Consider the following 27,877-nt stretch of genomic DNA (forward strand, 5'->3'; position numbering starts at 1 on the left):
CGCTGTTTTTTTTTCAAATGAACAGGTTAATCTTAAAGGACATCCTGCACAGAAGCAGCTGGAGGTCAGGCAGGATCACAGCAGATCCTCTGGACCTTGAATGTTTCCTCTTTGCCAAAAAACAAACACAACAACAACAAAAAAAACGTCATCAGGACAAGTGTTTCCAAAAACTGGATAAGAGTTTTATTGATAATTGAATTACATTTCTCTTTTATACATATTTCATAAATGATACAGGATTTTACATTTTTCTTTTTTGCCAACATTACAGCATCTTATGTCAACTGAAGAAAACAAACACAAAAGAGGTCAGAATGAAGGACGAGACCTTTTCCATCCTAAGTCTGCTTCACTCTTTGGGCCGTTTAAAGGTGCCTTAAAGCAAGTGCAAGGCAAAAATAATTAGAACCAAAATAACAGAACAACAATATTAATGGGACTTTGGAGAAGAGGTCTGAGGTGTGCCCCGACACGAGTCTTCAAGTGACGGAGGGTGGTGTTTCCATCCGTTTCTGAAGGTGGGTGAAGCGTGAGGAGGGGCGGGGCTTTGGTGGTAAACACGACGGGGCGGGGTTCGAGCAGTTTGTTGGCTGGGGTATAAATCACATGGGTCAGGGCGGAGTCTTTAGACGGCGCCCTGACCACCGCCCTTTTTAACGACTAAAACCTCTACAAACGACGCTCTTAAATTATCTTTGCAGTTATTTTAATAAATCTTTTTTTTTTCTTTTTTACATAACTTCTCATGTAAACATACATTCATGCAACACCCTCTTTAGGATAAATTTCCCTATATTTGATATATTTCGTCTTTGAAAAGTAAAGAGAAAAAAAAGGCAATAATGGATTTCAAAGTAAGATAAGAAAAGACGATGGTGGACAGATGTGTTGAGGAGAAAAATGCAGAGGGGGGGACCAAAGGTCTGCGGGTTTGATTCACAACAAAGTCGACTTCTGATCATTCAGACAGAGCCTCCATTTGCAAATACATGGAGTTTTCCTGCATTTGAAACTGAAATGCTGTTCCTGCAGGGCCAGATCCTGTCTGATAACCTGCAGGTAAACATGCCGATCTCTTCCACGGCATCCAGCCACACCAGTTCTACGTCATCTTGAACTTTAGACAAGCTCCCTTTGGGTCAGTGCACCTCCCCTCTGCAGAGGCAGTCAAAAATAACCGGTCTAGGAGACGTGTTTCTCCTCTTTTTGGAGTGATAAAAGGGGCTGGCGAAAAAGGCCACCAATCCTCAACATGAACAGAAAATGACGCGAGGTGGACAAAGGTTGACTTGAAAACAAAAAACAAAAAGAAGACAGATATGGCTTTGAGTGGGTCTTAAAAGATATGTGGAGGAAACTGTGGCAAACAAATGTGCCCCATCAAGTACAAAAGTTGCAATAATGCTCCTAAACATTCATAAGTTTCTACAGAGGGCACACCACAGCATGCAGTCTACCCTGGCTTGCAACTGAGGGAGCAGGGAGAGGAGGTTCTCGTCTTTTTCCGGTTGTAGTGTTTCTTTAAGCAAATAAAAACATCCTTCTCCTTCTGCGAGAAAAGCCGCTCTTGGATAAAGGAGCAGAGCATGCTCAGGGGTTTCTGTGAGCCTGCGGTTATCGTCTTTAGTTTGCAGCAAACTTGGATTTTTGTCCGACATTCAGCTCCAGAGAAAGACATTTCCCACCTGATTTGATGTCAGCTCTGGTTTTCCCGCCTCCGGAGCCGTCCGTCCGAGCGGGACGCAGCTCCTGAGCCGTTTTAAAAAACACGTCGGACTGTGAACGCTTTCAGTGTAAGGCCCTCTGTGGCGGCAGACGGTTTGGACAGGACGGAAATGACTCTATGCTGAAATGGTATTCCTAAGAGAGCTCCCCCCCGCTGCAAAAGAAAACTAGCTTCTGGTCATCCATTTATTTGATTGTATATATTTATATTTATACTTTTTTTGTATTTTCTCATAACAAATATACTATGGCTTTCAAAATAAAAAGTGCCAAAATATTGTTTTTTTCCTTTTTTTTCGGAATAAAAGAACACAGTGATGTTGTTGTCGGTAGGACTGTCAGACTGCCCCTCAAGATGTCAACAGGAAGAGGAAAGCAGAGATTCCTGCATCCCGCCGGCGAGATATGCTCCTGACGGAGGTCGCACAGGGAAGGACTTTCACCTGGAGGAGGCGCGGCTCAAAGGAGGCGTGGCGGGCGGCAGAGTTCCAGGGAATATCATGGGAAACCCAAGTATCCTTGGAGGTTCGGCTTGGGTCAGAACTTCCCGGTAAACGTGTCCGAGCCACGGCTGCGTGTTTGCCAAAAGGCTGGTGACTGTGTCCCACAAACACACTCGCTCAGCTCGATGCTGCTGTGTGGCGTCATCATCATCATCGTCCTCTTCATCCTTCAGCTGTGAGACGTGTTCAGTTTCTCTCACCATCCTTTTCTTTTGAAAAATCTTCCGATTCCAACTGAAATATTCAGCCCAGAGAGTAAAAAAAAAAAAAAAAAAAAAAATTGGACAAAAGAAAAAAGAAAGAGCTAAATTTTAAACTCAGGAACAGGAGGGGGGGGGTAGTAGGGTTATAAGGCGAGGACATGGTGGCAGAAAGAAAGAAAGAAGGAAATTACAAAAAAAGCAAGAAAAAGAAAAGGAAATTAAGAGCTTGGACAGGAGGAAGCAGCTCTTTCCGTCAATTTTTTGTTTCGGATAGCTGCTGAATTGGGAGCTGGAGCTGGAGGGGGTCCCGTAGACGCTTCAGATCCAACTCCACCTGCGGACGCAGAGGAAATGAAAAGGTATGGGTGGAGAGGCGAAGGCACAACAGAATCAAAAAGAGAGAGATGTACCTCAGCGATGTCGTCCTTCAGCTTGTTGTACTTCTCGATGTCGAAGCGTGTTCTCTTCACCCCCTTGTGGAAGAACAGCAGATACTGTCTGTCTCTGGCGTCTGGGTAAACGTACTCCTGCAGGGTTTAGAGACGGAAACAATAACGTTAAGAAGAATCCACATCTTAGGGTGGAGTAAGAAAAAAAACAAAAACGAGGAATATCTTTCAGGGTTTCAACAAAGTTAAATTTAAGACAAAATCCATTCTGACGAAAAAAAATTTGTAATGTGGCATTTTTCTCATGATGGAGGGGATCATGTGGAGCAAAAAAGTATTTAGTCAGCTGCAAAATGTGCAAGTTCTCCCACTTGAAAATATGAGAGAGGCCTGTAATTTTCAACCTCAACTACGAGATACAAAGTGGGGAAAAAATAATCCAGAAAATCATCACGATGCGATTTTTTCCAACACCCGTCGTTTGCAGTGGAAGGGAAACAAACGGTCGGCGTCTGCTTTCGCTCACATGCGATTCGATTACCTGGATCCCCTTTGTGCCACGTTTATCAGGTCTTTCACCAAACCGTATATAAGGATTTCCACCAAGGCAAGGCAAGGCAAGGCAAGTTTATTTGTATAGCACAATTCGTACACAAAGTAATTCAAGGTGCTTCACAAAACAGAAAAATGCATTAAAATCACAAAACATCATAGAAATAATCAACGTAAAATTTACTTTAAAAGAAAAGAAAAAAAAAATTTTGAAAAGTGATTTAAAAATACAGGAAGGAAAGGAAAGAAAAGTGCAGATAGGACCTTTCAGTCATTTACACGGCTAAACAGAAATGTTTTAAGTCTAGATGGTTCTGGTCAAGACTCGAGCAGCAGCATTCTGGATGTACTGAAGATGTTTTACAGCTCAGTTGGTTTTATTTACTATGAGTAATCTCTATTTTTCAAGCCATTTGTCTATGAATTTGCACTTTTCCATTTTCCTGCATTGATGAGCGTAAAATAATTGGCCACCTGAGGAAAAAAATGACTTATGACCAGTTTACGACTTTAAGACATGGTGCATGGTGTTTTATTGTTTATTTTAATGTATCTTATTGTTTAGTGATTTTATGTATATTTGATTTTATGTTCAGCCCTTTGGTTGCTTTTGCTTTTATGAGTCTTACACAAATAATAAAACTGATTGAATGATTGATTCCTGGGAAAGTTTTTATTTTTTTCGTGACAAAAAGTAAAAAAAAAAAAAAAGTAGGGACACATTTAGGAATTTAGGACAATTTCATGAATTAAAAGCGGATCAAATCAGGATCTGGAGCCATTCTGTCTTAGAGTTTTTCTGAAAGTTTCTTTGTCCGATCAAGTAGAAATTCATAAAACAAAATGTGCAAATCCATAATAAAATTATATTTATGTGTTTAAAAAAACATTGTTATAAATGAATACAAGTCGCAGCAAACATAGAAAATAGCCTTACCTGACGTGTAAGAACAAAGTAGGCATACATGGCCATGGCGGTGCCATAGGTAATGAAATAGGTGACCGGCTCCATGATATCCCAGGAATACTCCCACCAGGTCAGCCGGGCCAGGATGCCAAACTGGGTGGCCATGTACGCCATGCCCCCCCAGAGCACCCATGTGGTGCGTCGCTCTGCCTTCTTACTCAGCTCCTCCCTCACCTGCACACACCAAGACAGTCATGCTTTCCAAGGGGATCAACTCCAGACAAATAAAAATATATACATGCAAAGTGATTCTAAAGAAGCCAAAAGGGCCAAAGTGATGCACGTAAATGGAAGTTAAGCTAAAAATATTGTCTATTTTATGCTAAAATAACAGAATCAGCCCTTAAAGAAACTTTTCCTAAAGATCTTCAACTTAAAGCCAAAAAGCTGTGGATTTATTGATTATTTTGTGTTCCAGAGCCCCAAAAACCCACTTTGACATGACAGAGTTTTGGCCCAATGAGCTGAAAGTACATAAGAAGAGGTTTGAGAAACTGAAAAAGTACTGTTTTTACAACAATTTAAACCCATTTTAGACATTATGATCTATTGGTTCTGAGCTTCCTGTGACTGGGGTTCTCAGACTCTTCATCATATTCTTCATTTTGACTCTGATGCTACTGCAGAAACATTTGACTGTACTGCAGATTTTCTCTTTGACCATCTACCCATAATGCTCCAGGGATGGAACAGCTTCCAGCTCTTCCTCTGATCACACCTTTGCTAATCGTCATCGTCTAGATTGACTAAAAGTTCAGGAGGTATTTGTTCTTCTTCTGTTTATTTGCTCCCTTCAATGAGGACTACTGCAATACTTTAACATATTCAGTCCAACATAAGTCCACACATCTTCATGACTGGAAAGGAGCAGTGAGACGAATGAAATTCTTAGTTTTTTTCTATCTAAATATTAAAGTTTAACAGAAAAAGAAGTAAAAATGAGAGACTACCTTCTGCACCAAACAACACTACATTTCTTACATAAAACCTTATTGGAGCAACTTTTCAGAACTTTTTCTTGTCTTTCCAAACTTAATTCCATAATTTTCCCCAAGCAAAATAAAAGCATGTTTGCCTTAAAGTTGTGTGAAGAACTTCAAACTTTAAATCATATTTGGACTGACTGGACGAACTGTCTGCTGCTGAGGTGTCGCATCATGAGAACGCCGTAAATGGGGGAAAGAAGTTAAAAAATAAAAAAAAAAGTTTAATTCATTTTAGATCTTTGCAGATGCATGCAAGCTTTTAATTATTTTTACTTATTTAACCAAGGACGTTTTATCTTGAGCAGCTTCAAATGAACTTTTAGTAGATTTCCATGTGCAAAAAAGCCTATTTTTGAAAACCTACTGCTGTTACTAAAGCCTTAGTCACAACTGCCCTCATGAGTGGATTAGTGGGCATAGAATGGGCAAACCTGTTCTGGGCATGTCCAGGGGTTGCACAAACTATCAAGGCTGTAAACCTGTCAGAGAAAATGTTAATGCACATTTTTTCCTACACGAATGCTGCAGGCGACAGGTTGCAGTGAAGACTTATACAAGCCCAAGCCACATGCACCTGTACAGGTGCATGAAAATGGAACGTACCATTGTCGTGTGTGTGGTAAGTGTATTGTGTAGTTGTGTGAGTTGGAGGCACTTATGGTGTACGGTTGATCCTGTCGTATGGCGCCCTTACGACACACTTTAGTCGCTAGTGAGGTGCGAGTCCTGGCTCCCCACTGACTGTGCCCAAATACTGCAAATGTGTGCACGTGACACGTGCATGTAGGATGCCCGTAAAGTGCCCACACAAGCCACTGTGATGGTCTAATTTCCTCTTTTCTGCTAACACTTATCACGTGAACAGCACTTAACGGGCCTCTTGTGCTGTGCACTGGATTTGAGGGGTGAAGAAATGAGTACGACACGCCTGTGTTATATGTTCTACAATTGTTTGCTACAGCGTGTTGTCTGCCGCATACCTATTAAAAAAATTGCGCATGAACATCGTCCTTTACAGGTTTGCACATTTCTCGCCAGGGGCAGTTGTGTCTATAAGGCTTTAATTAGGTGGTTTTGTTTCGCCTGTTCTTGGATCTCTGGGCAGAAACTGGTACCGGACCTTTTCTAAGGGGCGAAGTTGAGAGTTGAGGTCCTCCAGTCGCAGAATCAGTTCGCGTTCTTTGCCGAGTTGGTGCTCCTCGATGCGCAGCGTGGTGTAGAGCTGCTGCACCAGGAACTTGACGTCATTCAACCTCTCTGCCTCCTCATTGGGCAGGACCTCTGAGCGGGGAAGACGAGAGGCAAACGGATATTGAGATAACGCAACTGACAAGGAGCAGGCAGGGCCCTCCCCTCCGCTGGTGCTCACCTCTCCTGGGGGGCCGCACCAGATGTGTGGTGTCATTGATGACGAGCTTGAAGTCATCCAGCAGGAGGATGTCTATGCCGGTGGAGGAGGCAACCCGTGCTCCATCTGTGGAGAGGCAGACGGCTGATGGGTTTCCACTTCAAACTCCCCTCACCTCTCACCATAATCAGGCTTGTTGTCGTCTGATTATCATGAGAGGCAAAAGCAGAAACACAAGTGGACGTTTCGGCATAATGAGCAGCGAGCAGAGCGATGCAGAAAGTGGCGTTAAAAACCTTCTTCACTCCAGTGTTGTGTTGGTGCTCATACCCATGGAGTAGATGGCTACTCTGTCGATGCCTCTGTCCTCCGCCTGGAGCTGTTGCAGGAAAACCCCCACACAGTCGCTCAGAGGCTTGAGGGTGAACTGACAGCGCTCTCGCCGGGACGGCAAACTGACTGAGATGACTGGCAGCCCATTCTGGTAGACCACCGTCACCTCTGCAGACAACAGGGAGACAAAAGAGAGCAGTTTGAGGCTGCAAGATGGGAGAACTCTCCAGAGAGGGATTCAAATACAACAGAACTATTATCCAGCTGCTCAAATAAATAAATAAGGACAAAAACTAACTTTTGATTCTACAAAAACATATTTAAAAAAAATGCCTTTAAAAGTTATATTAAAGAATTGGTAAAGAAGAACACAATATGAGTGAGATTAAAGTCGCTTTTTCCCACTGCCTTTAAGCAATTTATCAAACTATTTGATTGATCGTTAAATTCAATAGATTTAATGTGTATGCTGTATGTATAAGGACAAATGTGCCTAAATTAAAAATCAATTATAATGTCAGGACAATAGTGTCATCTTCTTGTATTTATCCTAAATAGATTTGATATTTCTTTCCTCTTGTTATTAATGAAATTACTTGAAATAAACCAATCAATCGATCATCAAATCAATCGGGTCTCAACTGAGGATTTCTTTGAGATCCATTTTCTCCTAACGACGTGATACTAACTATACTGTAATTGAGGCAACAAACATTTGGATTCTTCCAAATTCCTCCATTTTTTATTAAAAACGTGTCACTCTGAAACCCCTCTGGGTGAAACCTGAGCAGGTAGAGCCGATCCGCTTCTGCATAAAAGTGGTTTTGGAAAGTCTGCACACCTGCAGCCATTCACTTGCAAATCACCCAGGGTTAAAGACCCACTTCAATGATAATCCTATTTTTTGGTGTTTAAAACCTGCCTTTTTCTGATGATGGAGGACAAGTAAAGCAAATTAAGGCCATGGGGGTCACACTTTTTGATATACTTCTAAGGAACCAGACCACTGGGAACGCTTTGATCAAAAGATGATCAGAGTAGGATTTTAAGATGTATTTCATTTGGAAGGTACATCAGCATTAATCTATTAGTAGTTTGCAAAACAAACATGAAGATTTAGTGATGTGCGATATTTCGTGTCCCTTTAATTAAAATAAACGAAATAACGCCCCTGCAGCTGGACGTAGTGTAGTTAGGAATTATCCTGAAAGAATTTCAAAGCAAACAACCCGTCCATCTGCTTTGTTGGCGTCCTCCTAGTTCTGCTTTCAAGGATGGGGAGGGGGTATAACAGCTGTTACTGGGTAACAAGAGGGGGATCTCAGAGCAGCCAAGAAAATTACACACCCATTAGCTGCTTTTGTGCTCGTCATAATGTATTCATAAGGCTGGTATTGCATCAATGCTGGTCCCGAACCAAACGATGGTTGTTATGAAGTTGCACAGCTTCTGCCTGATTGTCCTTCTGAATGGCCTGCAGTGACAGAGCCATGAATCAACGCAGAGAGAAGGTGATCCACGCTGAATCCAGAAAACGCCGCCCGCAGCCAAAGAGCCACTGCAGTGAATCAGCAGATCTCTGCAGGACCTCCGGCAGGGAGGTGAGGGATCATCCGCCGGCCACCCCACCTCTCCTGGAAGGTTTTGGTGGGTTTGCATCCGTCACTCCTGTTAGTTATCAGAGATCCTTCGCACACTTTTAAAACTCACTTAAAAATTGAGTTCCTTCCAACCACCTCTGCTCTCCATCACCAGCGAGCAGATGCTACATGAGACATATTCCATAATAATGACCACTGGGTGCTCACTAAAAACGATCAATGAGGCGTCTCTTTCTGGTCAAAATCACATTTGTCCCATGCAGTTTGCAGAAGCTGATAAAGTTGTATTTTTGTGTTGTTGGAAGGGATCCCCTCAGTGTGAAGAAGGGCAGGACTTACCTTCAGGAGCAGCAGAAGAACACAACAGTCTCTGGCCATGCCATGAGGGGGCGCCCCTCCAAACCTGCAGAGAGGAACAGACAGTAATTGTAGAGCTCCCCCCTTCAAGCACTCTCATTTTACAAGTTCTAGATTTCCCGCTGGGGTAAGTGAGGCACTCAGAAACTCGACACGACCCTAATCTGCCCCATTTACTTTCCTCGAGTGGCAGGATTACTCACAAAACGGTTTTCACTTGGTGACAACGCTCCTGTTTGCAGAGCTGAGCCACACCCAAGGAGGCAAGATTAGACGACTGCGGCTGCGCAGTCGCGGAAATCCATTTCACAAAGCTTCCCGTGTCCCGTTTTAACATGGCCCAAAAACAAAAACCACAGAGGGACACACAGAGAACAGGCAGCCAAAAGTATCAGCGCGGTTTCCTGCACAGATCCTGCATTTGTTCAGATCCAAAAACTCTTGCATTCATGCATTCTGTTCTAATGTGAGCGCTTGTTGTGCTTAGGTTGATTCAAGACGGCCAGACGTTCCTGCCCAATTCAAAGAAAAAAGCTGCTTCCTCCGAAGAAAAAAGGGAAACCCTCTTTCCTGCTGAATAATTCTCATAACAGAGATCAGAAACAGGACATCCCGCTGCTTCAAAACACATCTGTCAGCTTGACACTCGGCTCACAACAAGTCTGTACACAGCTGGAGAATGCCTCCACGCAGGGCCAGAGGAACATGCATGCATCCTCCTGTCTGCACGCTTTCACTGCAGAGGCACTCAGGCTCCGAGCAGCCTGTCAGTCAGGCGGGAAATGTGTCTGCCAATTAGAAGACAGATGTCTAATTCGAACGGACAAAGCCGGCGTCGAAAAGAGGAGACGACGACAGGATAAACGATGGAAACGCTGACAGTTACCTGCTGCCTAAACTGCAAGTCTGGGAGCTACAAGGAAGCGGCAGCGGCGTGTTGCTGATGCAGCACACTGGTGTGCAAGCTTTAAATGAGAGCTGCTGTCTCCAGTACAGGCCAAGTATTGACTATGCTTGGCCTGTATGGTGTGCTGAGATGGGGCTTTTTAGCCGCCTTGGAATATCTGCACAGTTTGCAGGGATCTGCTCATCTGTGCTCCGCTGCCGCTTGAAGCCAAGAAGGGAAAAGGTTTGATGGTGAGACTCTCAAAGTCCAAATCATCCGACCCTGACGTCAGGATGCACATCCGTCTGTGAATGAAAGCTTGAATCACGCATGCATGTGTGAAGGAAAGCCTCACTCCATCCCCCTCGGCACACCGCCACCTAAATGCGGCCTGAAATATTTAACAGCAGTCAATACCACAGCAACCTTGGAATCAATGTCACACAGATAAGAGAGGGAAAGACACAAACACGCCGGCTTTGTGAGACGGACAGATGAGCTGGCTGGAGGAGGAGGAGGAAGGAGGAGGTGTGACGAGGAGCAGCAGGGGAGCGGTGGAAATAATGAGGGCTTGAGTAACGGCGGGAGTCACGAGTACTTTTCTAACCAACTGTACCCCACAGCAGAGGATCCCTCCCTGCTGAAACGTGACTCGTGTCAAGAGATGGAGGCAAACGAGAGAAAGGAAAAAAGAAAAAAAAGAGGAGGAACTGAAAACAAAAAGGAGGGGTTTGAGATGAGAAACCATTGAAGGAAAAAGCCAGGAGGACTGCTGATCACTGCAGTAAAGGATTCCCTCGTCCACAAGGGGGGTTGCCCCTAGAATTCACCCTCCCTCCTCCTCCTCCTCCTCCATCCATGCAATTTGCACTGAATCTTGATGTGCTGGTTCTTCTATCGAGTGTCATCTGCAATGCGCCTTCACTTCCTCGCCATTTCATCAACTCCCGCCTGTGCGTCGGTGCAATTTCCTTCAATTAAGACTTTAAAGCCATCACGTCTGGTGAGCAGAAACCTAGCAGACAAAAAGCTCCCTTTGTAGCCGTGCCGGCTGCACGCCACCCGCCCCCCCGCACGCCCACGCCAACCTGCTGGCGTGTTACTTAACACCAAGTGTTAAATGCGTGTTTGATCCGCACCTTTCCGTGCAAAAATAAGCTTGGAGTGAGAATGCTGAAGATTCGTCAAAGCAGCAACACATCCGTGTGCAACGCCACGCGCTCATAAACTGTCAGCCGAGGAGCGAGGATCCTGTTCACCGTCAGGAGAGAGGAAAAATTATTCTACCAGTGACAACATGTTTCATGCCGTTTGGCGGGAATTTCTAACAATTCCCATCGAATTCATACATTTTCATGTTCTTCCAGCCAGCCGTTTGGCTGAACCCACCTGGGGGCTTTTGGATCCAAATGCTGATCTATTCTCACTTATTTTGTCTGATCTATGATGCCAAAGTTAATAATGTGAAGCTGGAGTCCTACATTAGAGTAATAAACTATCAATTCAGGGTTCAGCTGCAAATCATTGAGAGTTTTTGTGTGTGTGTTGTCTGAGACTAATGTGAGCTCAAAAGATCATTTCTAATGATTTAGAATCCGATGCTTTTTTATATTTAACTTATCGATGTCTTTTTAAACTTTGTGAAAAGGCTCCGAATGAATCCGATTTTTGTTTTTTACTCTTACTATGATAAACTGTCCAAACATCCTAGCTTTAGGTAATAATGAGCAGACTACTAACCATTCCTTTGATACAGGCCTTACATTGATTTATTGTAGGAATAAACTTCATTTTTCCGACATAATTCAACTTTTGGGGCGATCTTTATCCTTTTACTATAACCAAACAGAAGAGACAACACTTTTATGTTCCTGTCAGGTTTGAAACTGAAAATAACTGGAGCCAGGTGAGTTCCCCCAGTGACCACTGGGGGAGTTTATTCAAAAGAAACTTAAATTTTCTCAAAGCAAAACAAAATGCATTAAAAAACACTTGTTTTGATGCTTTTTTGTCTTGGTGGTTAAACTTAAAGACCCGCTGTGATGAAAATGGGGGTCATCATATACATCATATACATGATTTTTCTAATTTACATAATCTCCATATATTTTAGATCACTGATCTGCATTTGCCATGTTGATTTCTAAAATAGTTATGTCTATTTTTTACACAATAATTAAGTAATTCATCTTTGTCATGTGCTTTATTGATACCTAAGGATTCTTAATTCAGTCTGACAAAAGTTATTAACCGGATAATGATAAATCATGTAATCAAATGGTTACGGCAGAACAGCGGTGGCATTATATTAGTTCACTATCTTCCACTCCCTTTCAAGCAATATTTAATTTTATGTCTAATTATCTTAAGTTTGATACATCATTCCATCATACTCCTGGGTGGTGGTGGGGTGCTCGTCTGGGGCTGTGGGCGTCCCTCTCCGGTGGGGCCCTGCGTTGGGCTCTTCCGGCGCGGCGGGGGGCTGCTTTCCTGGCTGGGCTGGGGCGGCGCTCTCTTTCCCTCTGCGCCTCCCTGCTCTCTGGCTCTGGGGGCCTCGCGGCGGTCCTGCTGGCCCTGGCCTGGGTGGCGGTCTTGGTCGCCCGGGGGGCGGTTGTTCCCTGCCTGTTCCCGTGTGGCGTTGGGGGAATTCCGGCTGCCGCTGCTGCTGCGGCGGGGGTGTGGGTGTGGGGGTGGCTGGGCGCTCCTCCTCCTTCTTTTCACATTCCATCATCCATTTTAGAAGAACATAAACACTCACCTGAGCACAGGTGTTGGCTCACCTTTGCACTAATAGGTTGCATGATTGAATGAATGAAAGATTTTACACTAGTTGGTTTAAAGGCATAGGTATGCGTTCGTGAACACTATCTGTTTTGTGTGCATGTTGACATGTGGACATTTTTGCGGCTAGCAGGTGTGTTGATAATATTTGAGTGTGTGTGAACAGGCCCCGCCCTTTTTGTACTACGTTTGAACCGTACCGTAACGATAAACAACCAGTAAGTCTGTCTGCTCTATGCTGCTTCATGGTCTTACCCCCCTTCCCCTCCTATTATCACCCTCCTACCCCCCCCTCTCTCTAACGTCCCTCTCTCTACTTCCCCTCTTTCCTTTTCCGTCCGGTCCAACACCAAAGATTTTCAAACATGATTGAAATTAATAAAGTTTGGCCTCAATTACAAAAGGGGTTTATTCAGACATACCTTTGGTTTGTCTGAAGATGAATAACCCCTCTTGTTAAAATAAAATATGTCCAACACAAGAGGCCCTCAGCTCTCATCTGTTTGCCTAGCTGTTGGACAGGACAAGTTAAAAAAAAAAAAAAAAAAAAAAAAAAAAAGTTTGATACATCATTGTATGAATGTATAACTGATGATTGTAAGGTTTGTTGTGTATTATTCTTATTTGTTTGTTTGAAACAAACCATTTCAAATAAATAAAAAAATCAAATCAAATTGATGACAAATTAAGCTTGAAATTGCATTTCTACGCATTTCTTTATTCAAATCGTTGTGAATCTGGAGTAGACGAAAAAATACAGTTTGAAAAAGAACCTAATTGTGACGTAGAAAATACGCTTGGGGGGCCACAAGCTCCCCGCTCCGCTCCATTCTGATGCAGGACGACGGTAATGTTGGGTTGGGGGTGAGAGGGGCTGTAAGCTAGTAGAAGAGCGTGGTTTGAAGATGGCAAAAAGTGGCTCGAAATAGGCCATAAACACACAGAATCACACGACCACACAGTCTGTCTAAATACGCAGTCACTGCTAACAGGATCCTGAGCAACAGATGCTGACAGAGAGACGGGATTTCCAAAACTTCTGTCACTTTTCTCTGTGGTTTTCAGCCACATGACACACTTGTCAAAGGACGCAAATCTTACCCAGTGTTGAAGTGTCAAAAGCATCCTTTAGGTATCGCTTCACAAAAGAATCAGGACATTTGACTGAAGGACTCTAAATTTCCTTTTATTCATCTACCATGGTGCATGGTGTTTGTCCTTTATTAGTCCTTGACAGACCCCTTTTCTTACCCTCACCCCCTCGCCTATGTAAAACTAGGACACTTCTATCCCTCCCACGGGCCAAAAGTTAACATTGCTGCTGACTCCACTTGAAGGTCCATTTTATTCAATAAAGCATTCAATTTATGGACTAGTAAACTGAAGAGAAGAAAAATGAACATTTGGCCACGAAAACACCTTCTGAAAGGAATAAACCTGAAAGATGACTTCATTCCTTTAATCTGCTGGAGCTCTCTGGATTTGTGTTTCTGCTTTATGACCCTTTTATAGCTCACATTAAGAGGCTGCTGACCAACACAGACAGTAAAAGATGAAGTTTTTTTTATTCATAAAAACTTTTTCAGCACAAGATGGCTTGGATTGATCGAAAACTTCAGTTACTGAGCAGCAATAGTACAAATGAACCAAATAACAGACTGGAAATAGCTCAACATTACTAGGACCCAAGAATCGATTTTGTGAAAAATCGTGATACACACATACGCCGTAGTGTTTACCCCGGCGTGGGGCTTATTCAGCACACTTTGCTCATCAGATAACACAAACGGTGCTAACGTCCACACAACAGTCAGCGGCGTCTCTCCTCCAGCCACTCGACAAGATAACAAACAGAAGCTGCTTTTCCTAAGGACTCTGTTACAAGACTTTAGCAGATATGAAGGCTGCAGTCGCATCCTCATACTAAGTGTTTTCCTCTCATCCACAGAGGGAAGCCATGGGCCCCCCTCCTAATCTGATCCCTCCACTGCAATGCAGGCTGGATAGTGAAAACTATTTTCCTCTGATTAGGCAATAAAACCCAGAGAGATCTAAATGAATCCAGATGAATCCATTTCTCTTTAAGGAACTGCATTTCAGGAATGAGATTTGCTCGTCTGATTTTTCCGGATAAGACCAGCTTTTTGGACATATGGAGCGGTCTGATGGTGGCATCGACACCCACCCCACCTCCTCTCGCTGGGACCAACACCGGTGGAAATGGCTGCATTCTTAAAGAGCAGTGCAGGTTTTTACGCCGGCGACTATGGGACAGACGCCCGCGGCCACCATGCAGAGCTGGGTTCAGCCGAGCGGCAGCACCTGCTACTGAAAAAAGATGCATACACTTAAACGACCCCCTTTGACTTTCCATACAGCAGATGGCACTAGCTGCTTGTGTCAGCTTTAAATTTACTTCAGGAAGACAGATCCTCGCTCGGCTTTTTGCAGATGACATCACTTTTTATGTTTTAGAACTCGCGGTGACCTCACTGGCAATACAGAAGATTGAACCCGATCTTCCTTCTAGTTGAGCGGAGATGACAGAGCCACGGGTCTGTGTGAAGCTGGATGTTTGAAGCTCCTGTCTACCCCAGTAATCAATCATGTCGATCGGAACAGTTCTTACACAGCTTAGTTAAAGCTTAATTAGAACTGTACAGTATCCTCGCTCATCTTCTCCAACACTGGATGTTTGTGCAAAACTGCAAAAAAGAAGCATCTTTTAGAAAAGCTTTATTTATACCTTTGCTTCTTTTTTTGAAGCTTTACTTAACACTAGCTAGTGTGGAAATGTAGTTAACCTTTCTATCTCTGATTTCTGGAGGAACCAGGGTGAAACAACCTGATTTTGGAGATGGACCATCCGGGGATTGTCTGCCCTGGACCAACATTAACCAAGATTTATAGGTTGATTTCTCTGATCAATGTACAGAATCACACATTTCAGTCAAAATAAAAGTTCATTACAACAACAAACATAAACATGTTGGCATAACACTGTTTGATAAAAACTTCTAAACATCTAATTAGCTGAATTGTGATCAGGTTGGAAGATTTATTCTCTATTTTAAGAAAAAAAAAACATTGGTTTTTTTTTTTCAAAACAGACCTTTTTGCCAGAAACGCAAAATGTATCTTAAAGTATGTCCTGCATCATTAAAAAAATGTCACCAGAACATGTTAAAAACACAAATGATGAATCTGTTGTTTGTCTAAATACAAATATTATGCAAAAGCACAGAAAACCATCACCCAAAAAAAACTATTTTAAATGGCTGTATGTGAAAATCTCATTTATTTGTCATAAGATGCTAAATAAAGTCATACAGGATAGAAATTCCACGTCAGATGTTTGCAGCAGAGACGTTCCCTCCATAACGCTAATGACGGCTTCTCTAAAAAGCAGCGATTAATGCCGTATCACGCTGAGAGCCTGCATTATTACTGGGTCACCAGCAATTCGTCTCTCATCAGTGAAGCTTCAGGGCAGAAGATGCTCCACAGTTTTTCAGCTTCATCATTTTTTTTTTTTTTACCATAATCTCTTATTTGACTCCGGTTACAGTCGGATGATCCGTCAGCAATAAAATCTACAGTAAAATGTTTATGCTTTAGATAAATGGTTTTCAATCCTCGGTTTAGCGGCCGTGCTGGTTTGTGACGTTGAAATACATTCCCACAATGCTTGATAAAGAGAGATTTAGTGGAATCTGTGAGGGCCGCTCTGGGCTTGGACATTGTTTCTGCTCTATTTTTACCCCACCGGCACTCTTTGCTCGTTATGTAGCCATCAATGAGCAGCTTCTTGGGCGGATTCTGGAGTCACGAGAAGCATCATCTCGCCACCATGAAGAAGAACAAACAAAAAATGTAACAAAATACTTTACACTGCAAAAAATTACCTTTCACCAAATCGTTTTGTCTAGTTCCTTGTTTAAATATTTAAATATATTAAATATTTCATTTGCTTCCTGGTAGCTTTTCAGTGAGATGTAACGGCTTGTTTTAGGACAATACATCCTGTTGAGTTATTTGATCTCGAAAAACATCTTATTTTAAGCAAAAGCTCTAAAGAAACAAATTGGTTTTACTTTACATGTTAGGATGTTTATTTGTGAATGGTGAGGGGACTCATCTCAAGAGACAGATTTAGGGAAATTTGAAAAGTTTGAATGAAAATGAAAAGTTTACTTTGACTCTGAACAAATACATTTTTAACAACAGGATAGATTTAAGTTACATTTTTAAGACAAAATCATCTCAAAATGTGTAATTCTAGTTTTTAAGATGATTATGGATTTGGAAATAAGAATAGTTGGAATACTTTACTGTATATGGGGGGGGGGTGCATAAATATACCTAATTTTAAGATGTAAACTCTTTTTTGAGCAATAAACACTTTTCTTTTCAGACCATTATGATTATTTACAGCTAATTTCAAGATTAAATTTGATCTTAACAGGGCAGATTTTTCACTTAAAACAATAGAAAAATATGTATTTTTTTAACTTGTTTTGAAAAAGACCTTTTTCCAGTGCATGTGTGTCTCTGAGTTCCTTTTTTTATTCTAAATGATGTATTGCCATATTTTAAGTTTGCTGCCTCGCAGCCGATTTGGAAAGATCCGTAAATCGCATGAACTCTGGACAGACGCGCATGTAAGCTGCGTCCAAAATAAACCCCCTTTTATGCATTAAAACCGACCCTACGGCTTTATGCAGCTTGAAGTAGATCCTTTGAAGTTTTAAAAACTCACCAAAACAACCATTAGCTTTGTAAGAACTGAGGATTTTTTTTGACCACATGATAGGGGACATTTATGAAGAAAATTCATCTTAAAGTTGTATTGCCTAGTGTTTCTGTCTTCAAATTGTTGTGAACAGATGAAAACATGCAGACAATGTGATGTAGGACTACAATTGGCGAGCTACAAGCTCCCTGCTCTGCTCCATTCTGATGCATCCACCTGCAGACAAACAGATCTATGTAGGTCTGTGTTTCCCTCGTCTGAGCTGGAATCTGGATCTAAAATGTACGTCTGGATGGCTCTGACATTGCTCGCCATTTTTTGTTGCACCGGTAATGTAAGGCTGGAAGTTGTGAGGGGCTGTAAGCTAGCTGGAGAGAGTGTAAAACACAGCGATGATGGAAGTGGGGGCCAGTCCTGCTCAGAACTCAGAGGCGAGTTTCTGATGAACTGCAATCGCAACGCAGAAACTATGTCCTAGAAAACGACACAGTTTATTATGATTTTGGCTAAAAACGGGAAACTGGTGATGAAAAAAAAAACACCACTGGGAACGCTTTAAAATAGATCTGAAGATAATCAGAGCGGACTTTAAACATTTCTTTGACAAACTCAACAGCAATTTGTAAAAAAAAAAAATGTTTGCATAGATTTATTTATAATTTTTTAGTCACTATTGTTGAACAATGCATAAATATATGTTTAAATAAATATACATTTATATACATATTTTCATAATTCTCCTTGTAAACTATAAGGATTAAACAATTGTTTATTAAGCAAAACTTAATGATAACTGTTCAATCTTGACGATTAAATTGTTGACTTTTGTATTTTAGATCTTCTCCTCTTTATATTCAATTTTGTTCTTTTTTTTTCCTTTCTTCCATAAAATTGTATTGGTGTGTGACCATGTGAAAATTTCCATCATAGGTAAACCTCAACAAAACGATCCACAAAATCCAGAAAATCACATCACAATCAGACACTTTAATTTTAGAAAAATGGTCAAATGTAACTTCAAAAACTAAACACTATAACAAATAAAATGCTGTCTCCTAACTATCACCGAGGGACACTGTAACACGCATCTTTAATTTAGTTTGTTTTTATTTTAACAGTCTTTGTAGGAATGATAAAAATTTTGTTGTTAAGGTCAATTTGACCCGCATTCATAAACTTTAAAAAAAAAGGATTTTTCTCCTCAGTTAAATATAAATAAAAATCAGAACAAGTATACAAATACTGTATATGCATTTAAAAGGTTAAAGGAATAGGCAAAATAGTAATTCTAAATCTTAATTCATTATTTGAAACAATATTTCATTTAAAAAATAAAAAACACAACAACCTGCAGAAGGAAAATCTGCCCAGCCCACTTAATGGAACAACTGGGAGCGGCGATTTCTGTTTGCGTTCTGGTGAAACAACGAAACAGGTTTGAACAACAAAATAATTCAAGCAGAAGAAAAAAGCAGCGGTTCCCATCAGAACCGGAGGACTCGGCTGACCCGTGTGTCCACTTTTTTATTTTTTCCACTTGCGTGACTTTTTCAACCAAATCTAAAAATCACAGCAGTTGTTGATTTAATCTGACCCACCCTGGTTTTACTGCGAAGCAGAGCAGTTCTGAGAACTCGCTCCGTCTGCCGGCTCCTCTGTGGTCGACAGCAAACACGTGAGCTGCAGACCAACTTCCTCCAGGTCACATTCAGCCACAACCAAACCAGAACCTACAAGGTTTCATTTGGAGCAATACATAAACACATTATTGCCTCTTCCTGCTGCTTCACAGATGAAAACATGACGCCGCTCCGTCTATATCAAATGTTTTTCCAGCTCAGAGGTAATTCTGTAAATAAAGGTGGAATATTTGTCGAGCTTTACCACAACGCGTGCGTTACAGACACCGACATCATCCAGTTCTCACGCTGCATCTTTTATTTATGAAGCAAACCCCGGGAAGGTTTCTTCTGAGAAACGTTTCAAGTGCTTCCCAGCCGCTCTCCACGCCTTCAACAAGCCTTTGACTGCCAAACAATAAAGTCAGTGGAAGGAACTGGTGAGACGGCTCAGGAAGGTTATTTAACCTGCGTTTAACCAGTGGGTGACTCTTGACTTTTGCAATCTTGTTTTTTGTTTTCCAAAAGTTTTCAGGGACGGCAGCAGCAGCTCTGAGCAGCAGTGGTTCCAGGTGGAGGACTTATAATAAAGCAGCTAAAAAATAATAAAATTAAATTAAAAATTATTTGATCTGGAATGTTGTCAAGTTGCTTTATTCTATTTCGCTGAGGCAGGAATCTTTAGGAAATTTAAATGTTTTTAGCACAACTAAGTGTGTGGAACTTCCATTAGCTCCACGATACACCTAACACACAAACGACAATGCTATGTTCCAGCTTTATGATGGTTCTTGAGGTGGCCATGCAAGCCTCAAGGAACTGCAAGACACACCTGCGCTCCCCTAAAGATGATGTCACCCCCCCCCCCACCCCCCCAATACAGGTGCATGTGACTACGGCATTAGTTGTCCATCTTGGATCTCACTGTAGTGACCAGCAACAGGGTTCACTTTCACGTGAATAAAGAGTCTGTTATTTCTAAAGAACACATCTGTTAATGGAAGGACCATCAAACCAGAATGCGCTTGTTACTTCAAAATAAAAGCATCCGGCAAGTTAGTGAAAAGATTAAACAGCAAAAAGGTTAAAGACCCACTCCGATGGAAGTCCTGTTTTTGTTGTTTTTAATATTTTCTTTTTTTATGTATAAGTAAATAAATAAAGAAAATAAGGGTGAAATAGCTTTTCTGAGTGTTTCTTTATTCAAATCATTGTGAATCAGGAGCAGGCAAAAACATTCAGCTTGAAAAAGAGCCTATGAGTGATGATGTAGAAAATATGCTGGGAAGTCCACAGGCTTCCCTCCCTGAGCTCTCGGTGACGGCAAGAGGAAGGGGGGGTGGGGTTGTTCCACGCCGACGGTCCCGACCACAACTCAAGAGGTGAATTTCTAATAAATTCCTGCATCTCTGCAGAAACTATGTTCTGGTTTTTGGATTTTTTTTTATTTTTTTTTTTTGGGGGGGGGGGGGTATGCTTGTAGCTGAAGTTTTAAAATGTTTTTTAAACAAGATTTTTGATACAAATCTGGTTTTTAGACCAAAAAAAAAAAAAGAAAAGAAAAAAGGATTATAAACATGTTACTGGATAAAAAAAAACTAAAGTTTATGCTTTTTTTAAAAAAAGTCTTCAAACTAGATTGAAATATGTATTTACAAACAAAATTGGTTTTGTTTTTTTGCATTTGAAAAAATATTATGTCTACAAACATGATATGAAAGTAAAGAACGATTGAAAATCAAAAAAAATGTGACGTTTTTGGACAATCCTACAACTTTTGCAGATGGTTGACCACTGACGGCCTGAGCTTCACTACAGACAGAAAAAAAGGGTTTTATTGTGCTTCTTCCTTCTAAAAATCCAATTAATTTGATCATTACATCCCCGACAGCTACTGATGTACACGGCCCTTTTGCAAAAGCCAGACTGATAATGTGAAAAGCAGAAACTCCTCCAGTTGTTCTCTCACAAAGAAATTCAAAAGCTCTGACAGCAGCAGACGGCTTTGATAAGATCCTGTAATTATGCAAGTCTGCTGCGCTTCTCGTCAGCAAAAGGTTAGGCTGGGAGATGCGCGGCAGAGATGGACGGCGCTGCTGTTGAAGCGTGTGACCCGATACTGGCGGATCGAGAGATCAGATCTCCACCATCAGCTGTAGACGCCGCTTCCTTGAGAACACGGTCCTTCCAGTCTCGCCAAACTAACCAACACATCCTTGTTAGACGCTTTATTTTTTGTGAACTCAGCTGAAAGTGGATTTGCAATTTAAAAAAAACAACAACAAAAAAGATTATTGCTCAAAGAAAAAACTGATGTGTAAACTCAGAACCCGCTGGTCACAGGGTTGCTGGAGCCTATCCCAGCTGCTCTTGGGCAAAAGAAGGCCTTAACCTGGCCAGGTCGCCAATCTCTCGTTTAATGCAACTAAGCATAGCAAAAATTCTATGAATTCCCCTAAAAGTGTCAGATTAAGGAAAAATTGTAGAACAGGTTAGGAAAATATGGAGTCATGCAGATTAATCTCCTGAAAAGTATCTGGAAGAGCGAAGAAATTTCAGTCTTTTATAAGTCTGAGGACAGTTTTTGAGTCTGACTCGCTGATTGATCTAGAATAGTTTGTATTCTGCTCTTTTTCCCTCTTACAGAGGACCTTTCAGAGTAAAAGCACAACACGCATGGATCTGACCAAATCTGCTTTGCTACCATCAGAACGCCAGTTTTCTAGGGAACCAGCAACTGGGACTACTTTTCTGTTTTTTCCAACACTTTTCTCATTTTTTTCCATTTATTTTCATTTATGTATTTGTTCCTTTCATAAAAGGAAAAAACACTGAACACTGAAACAAGAAAAAGAAAGAGAAAAATCACAGTTTTCACTGCAAACTATTTGATCGTCGCAAAGATTTACAACCTTTTTTTGTGACATTTAAGAGATTTTAGCAGCTTTGAAGTTGTTTAAACTTCTCTTTGCTCTACATCTTGACAAGATTTTCATGAAATCAGCCCAGTCCAGATTTTTTTTGCCTCATTAAGATCTAGGATCTAGAAAAAAGGGAAATAATTAATAAAATGAGTCCAAATACTTTTATTTAACAATGAAAAAAACTTGATTACTTCATTTATTAAATGTTCATAAAACATCTAAATCCATTTTAATACCTAATAAAATGAAGAAGCAACATTAATTAGTTCAGAACCAAAGATATAGATTCATGTTCTTAGATTAACTGCTAATTCAGGATTTTATGACGATTTATTTAGATGGGGAACTTGAACTACAATTCTTTTTTTATGTTTTTTTTATTTTAGTCATTTCCACTTATCACACAAATTTTTCTGTCACTACAATTAGGTTCATCAAAACTCAAAATATACAACTAGCAAGAAAACACTTATTGTTGTGCTGTAAAACATTTAATTTGAAGTTAATCTAATTGACTTAAAATTCTGAACTAATTTTAGCTTATTGTGAATGCTTTTGTGGAACTCCTTGTTTCTAGACTTTGACATCTTATTAATGATGCATACGTTTACGACTTCTTATGATTAGTGTCTTTTTCCACGTCTAGGCTGCCTTTTTTTGCAGTTTTTACAATGAATCTCCATCTGTCAAAACAACCGTTTTCAGGAGTTGTCACAGCAAATTCTGATGAGTAATTGTGGTTCTGGTCGGAGCCGCTCCGTCAAATCCTTTTTTTTTTTAAAAAACTTTATAATTCAAAACAAATAGAACAAATATGTATGACAAGAACAATAGTCATAACAATGAGAATGCCAGGGCGTGGTACCTGTATTTCAAAATAAATAGTACAAAAACAGATTACTATGCATTGAAAACGTTCAAAGACAGACAGTTTTCATAAATACGTATGGCTTTTTTGTTCGAGCTAATGTAAGTAGTGTGCAAATAAGATTATAATTCTTTAATTATTACAGGGAAAAATAGTTGTGATGAAGCAAATTTTGATTTATGAATATGAAACTTACTAAATATTATAATTAGATGAATTCCCAATTTTATGTTTGATTTTATTTTATTTCGCGTAGGCCAAATATGATATATTCAAATTTCATCTGAAACTGTGAATCTAATTTGTGATTTATAAACGTGCACATTCGTGGGACGAAAAACAGTTTACAGAAACTGGGCCAGCCTGTGAGCCGTCAGGTATTCTGCACACCTGCAGAGTTGAAAGGCAGAGGTGTGAGGGCCGCATCTCCTGGCGGCATAAAACAACCGCACAACTGCGACACCGGGGAGTCCAGCCATGTCAGCCCACTGACATGCGGTTCGTTAACTCTCCCCTCATCGCCCCTCCAGTTCTTCATCACATTCTGCCCTCTCAGGCTCCCATGTCACTTTACGCCTGAATGTCAAAGTAAACTAGACTTCCCATTCATTAAGTCTAAACAGCACATCCCCCTGACCTCATTCACAGAGTTCATCCACGCAATCAGGACTTCCTCTTCCCTTTTTGATTTCCGTTTCAACTCTTCGTCTTTCTCTGTTCTTCCTCTGCTTCTCGACCACTCCAACCATAATTTCTGCCTTTCCTTCCTCTACTACAGGACTAAGCCTCTGTGTGGATGTACTGATGCGTGGACTGGGTCCAGGCCATCTGAGCCTTTTCTTTCAGAAAACACCTCAGCTCGACATGAAGCAGAAGCACAAGGCGTTCGGTGTTTATAAAGCTGATCTCTGAAAGCTGCAACAGGAGAACATTAAAGGTCTGTTGGTAAAAGACAAACACGGGTGACATTATAGAGAGTTTGTTTTATTCATTTATTCTAATTAAGTGTTAATTGCATGGAGCTAAAATCGTGCTGACAGCATGCAGGTCTCCTCCTGTGTGGATCTCGACTTTGCAGAGCTGACGGTTTTGGATGCAGTCCCGGAAAAAGCTGCAGGGCACAGAGATGGATGCAGAGCCCCCAAACACAAATAGAGAAGAAAGCGACTGCTGGGTTTATTGCACATATATGGGATTCCTTTAGGCTGGCGTCTGCAGACACAGTCATCAAACTTCTGCACTTTGAGCAAAACAATCTCTTTCTTCCTGTTTTATTTGCCGTCTTCACAGCCGACCGATGAGGAGAAACAAAACGCTGCTCTCAAAATTAAATTCTGCACAACTGAGGAACCCAATATAAAAATAATTAAGTGGGGGCTAAATGAATAGAAGCCAATAATACAGAAAAAAAATATGTATGTATGTCTGTCCGTCTGGGCGATGGCACGTGAACTCCACACGTTCATGTTTTCTTTTTCTTTAATTGTGGCTGTGTTTGTTTACTGTAAATATGCTCAGTTCTGCATAGAATGCGTTTTTGTTTTAGCCCCTCATGTTTCATGGAGAGTAGCTTAAGTTTACGCAAACATTCATTCTTCTATCTTTTTGGTATTTTCATTTTGTTAGAAGGGGGGAAAAAAAGATTTCTAAGGACCAGACAGCTGATCAGCTGGTTACTGATTTTGTGTCAAAAGGAATAAAAGACCCCTTGACACCAACCCAGAGTCGTCTTCGTTCAACACCAGAACCCAAGTGTAACGGGAAACGCGACCCAGTTACACCTGTACAGAAAAACCAAAGAGCCACCATTGCAGTGAGGACATTTGTCATGTTTATGGTATATATAACCCCCCCCCCAGCAGTCACTGAAATCACTGGTGAGCACAAAAAGGTTTTTAGTTTCAAAATTTTAGGTTTAAACTATGACAAGAGTTATAACACATGATTGTGATTCACTTACAATAAATCCTATTTCTTTAGACATTTTTTACATTGTTTTAACGTTGATTATACAGTATAGTAAACTGTATAGTTATACAGTTCTATTTTATCTATGTACATTTGATCTCAAAACAAAACAGTCTGATCCAAATTTTTGGGATATTTTCTGTAAACAACTACAAAATGTACTACTTGAGTTTCTTTGGACAGTGTCTGGTTCATTATAGAGTTAATGTGTTAAATATTGATAAAATATCTGTTAAAAAAAAGAGAAGAAGATGGGGTTTATTAAAAAGATAGATTTCAAGCAGTGCCGCAAAGAAACGGTTTAAAGATTATTAAAAAGGGCAAAAAAGGCTCTGGTTAAGGTGATAACAGAGGCCCGCACGTTATGAGCACTTATAGTTCAATATAGCAAGATTACGTTGATCATTTTTAGACTTCAATTATTTTTTTGATTAGTAAACCCAAAAGGCCCTGAACTCTAAGGGTCAGTCATCTGATGTGAAAAAACATTCTGAGCCAAACATTCTAATATTGCTTAAACTCTACTAAAAATAAAAACCCAAAAGAGGTTTTATTGGCCCTGCAACACACAGGCGACCTGTCCGGGTTAGAACCCTGCCTAGCTTGTATAGGCTCCAGCAGCCTGGTGACCCTAAAAAGGATTAGGTGGAAGATGCATGAATGGAAAATGTTTTATTGATCAGTTATTTCACATCAGGAACAGTGAGAAAAACACCACCTTTTCTAAAGTGATTCACAGAAGAGTCACAGGAAATTCTCTGAGGAGAATCTAGTGTCTACTGTCATTCACGGTTTAACGTTAGGAAGATGTGTAATATTACTGCGTCTCTTCCGAAAACACAAATGCAAAAAAAAGATGTGCCACATAAGAATCGTTCAGGTAAAAAAAAAGGAGTTTGCGACCTCAACAACACAACAGCAGCTTTGAAATATCAAAGCTGCTTCTTATCCATCTGCTGCCAAACACCTAAAATCCTCAGAAAGCTTTAATCATTGCACACGCCTAAGATGAGCAGGACGTTTGAAAAGAGCAGACGGGTAAAAGCTAATTAGGAGAAGAGCTAGTTAAAACCAAAACTTTGCATAAAAACTAACAGACTTTGTCCAGAAAGGTGCGACAAACACGTGTGTGTGTGTGTGTGTGTGTGGGTGTGTGTGTGTGTGTGTGTGTGTGTGCGACTTTCCTGTCTTTAGTCAAGATCGTGATAAACCGATCTACCGACACGCCATGCTCTTCATGAAAAACCTCCAGATCTTTTCTGCTTATTCGTCCAGAAATGAATTCAGAATTTAAAGAGGGCCTATCTCAATTCTTGAAGGTTTTTTTAATGCAACATATTAGCCCGGCACAACAAATTGCTAATTTACCGTTATCATAACATCAATACGCACGTCGCAAAAGACGGCGAAAAGTGCAATGAATGGAAACTTTAAATGTGCTAAAACAATTTTATGGCAGCTTGAAGTATTTAACGAATCAAATAAATCCCTTTATGCATCTGACCAATCGGATGGACCCATTTTATGTTAGATGTTTGCCTCCTATGTAGACAAGGGTTATTTGGAGTATAATTTAATTTATGGTGACTCTTATTTAAATCAAACTGCTGCAGTGAAATGGAAATTATGTACTTGGTTGATTTACTATTTGACCGCTAATACCGCAAAATGCGAATTTTCCTCGTATGGTGGAGCCCTACAACGTATGTAGCTTTGTTGTTATACATTGGGAACTGGTGGCGAGCCATGCATTTGGTGCCTTCAGAGACGTCCCTCTGCCTACTATCTGTATTAGCACTCCTCACAAGATTAACAATACATCGGTGGAGTCAAAACGCACATCACAGTGGTGGAACAGATTCTGAATGAGCAACTATAAATGTGCACTTTCTGAAGATCAACTTGCTGCAATTCCAAACATCCCTGAGGGAAAATTCATAAATGTCTCTGCTGTCCTGCTAAGAGGAACAACGCAATGTCTTATGAAGAGGCTGAAGAAGTGTGATGGACATGAAAGTCATTTGGTTTACTCCACATTGATATTTTATACAAGGCAGCAGTGGATGCAGTTTATTTTTGCCAGACAGCAGCAAAACTGTCATGTAGTATTAACCTGTTAACCTGAAGCTGTTGCTGTTTCAACACATATTGAAGCACTTTTTATGTAGTTTTATGTATTATTTATTATTTTAGCAGTACATTTTTTACATTATTTTAAAAAGATGAATGCTGCACTGACCAGAAGGCACTTTTAATTTCATTGTATGACAATGACAATAAAGATCTATCTATCTATCTATCGACTGCTATTTATTGCCTTATTTAATCCGTTATTTATACTGTACTTTTACTTCCACCTTGTATTATTTTTATTCTTACTCATTGCTACTTTGTTTTTCGTACTTTCCAACTGCTATTTTTTCTTGTTTTTGGCTGCTGTGACAACCCAATTTCCCCCCGGGGATCAATAAAGTCCTATCCTTTCCTATACTATCTATCTATCTATCTATCTATCTATCTATCTATCTATCTATCTATCTATCTATCTATCTATCTATCTATCTATCTATCTATCTATCTATCTATCTATCTATCTATCTATCTATCTATATCCAGGATGAAATCTCCACCTCTGAACAGGAACTATCTTATGGAATCAATTTAAGACATATTTAGCTGAGCAGAAAGTTTTGGTCTACAACATAATAACTTTCTGGGGGGAAAAAAGCCAAAAGGTTTAAATAAAGGTAAATGGGATTTTGATAATCTTCTGCTTCAAATAGACAGTTAAACTGCATGAAAACACAACATTTCATATCCCATCGTGATAACAGTGTTAGGCTCATAACACGCCACCGGCCACACTTACCCCAACAGGAGCAATTATAATAAATGCATGCAAAAAAAAAAAAAAACCTGCTCTGCTGCTGAAATAGAAGCTCTTTCTCACAATCGGGGAAAGAAAAACACCCCCCAAATAACCAGACTGTGACCCAGAAGGCTCAGTGGTTTCCAACAGAAAAAAAACGTTGAGAAACTTTCTCAATGAGGTGACAGAACTAGAAGAGAGGCACTTCCTGTGCTGAAAGCAGCACCGCACGTGTGACGTAA

At 40.6% G+C, this 27,877-nt stretch overlaps 1 protein-coding gene across 2 annotated transcripts in view; it reads right to left on the bottom strand.

The window, feature by feature from the left end:
- Window positions 1–163: 163 nt before the first annotated feature.
- Window positions 164–27,877, bottom strand: part of mcu (mitochondrial calcium uniporter) — a 61,573-nt gene continuing 33,859 nt past the window's right edge. For both annotated transcript variants that reach the window (XM_011484664.4, XM_004077455.5), the window contains exons 3-9: window positions 8,950–9,013; window positions 7,007–7,177; window positions 6,698–6,802; window positions 6,449–6,609; window positions 4,313–4,516; window positions 2,845–2,961; window positions 164–2,768 (exon numbers count right to left, since the gene is read on the bottom strand). In XM_011484664.4, coding sequence (XP_011482966.1) covers window positions 2,688–2,768; window positions 2,845–2,961; window positions 4,313–4,516; window positions 6,449–6,609; window positions 6,698–6,802; window positions 7,007–7,177; window positions 8,950–9,013 — 903 coding nt within the window. In that variant the 3' untranslated portion in view covers window positions 164–2,687. The remainder of the gene's footprint in view (window positions 2,769–2,844; window positions 2,962–4,312; window positions 4,517–6,448; window positions 6,610–6,697; window positions 6,803–7,006; window positions 7,178–8,949; window positions 9,014–27,877) is intronic.

Source organism: Oryzias latipes, chromosome 15 (genome assembly GCF_053564925.1).
Source record: "Oryzias latipes strain Hd-rR chromosome 15, Olatipes_Hd-rR_3.1".
Taxonomy (NCBI): domain Eukaryota; kingdom Metazoa; phylum Chordata; class Actinopteri; order Beloniformes; family Adrianichthyidae; genus Oryzias; species Oryzias latipes.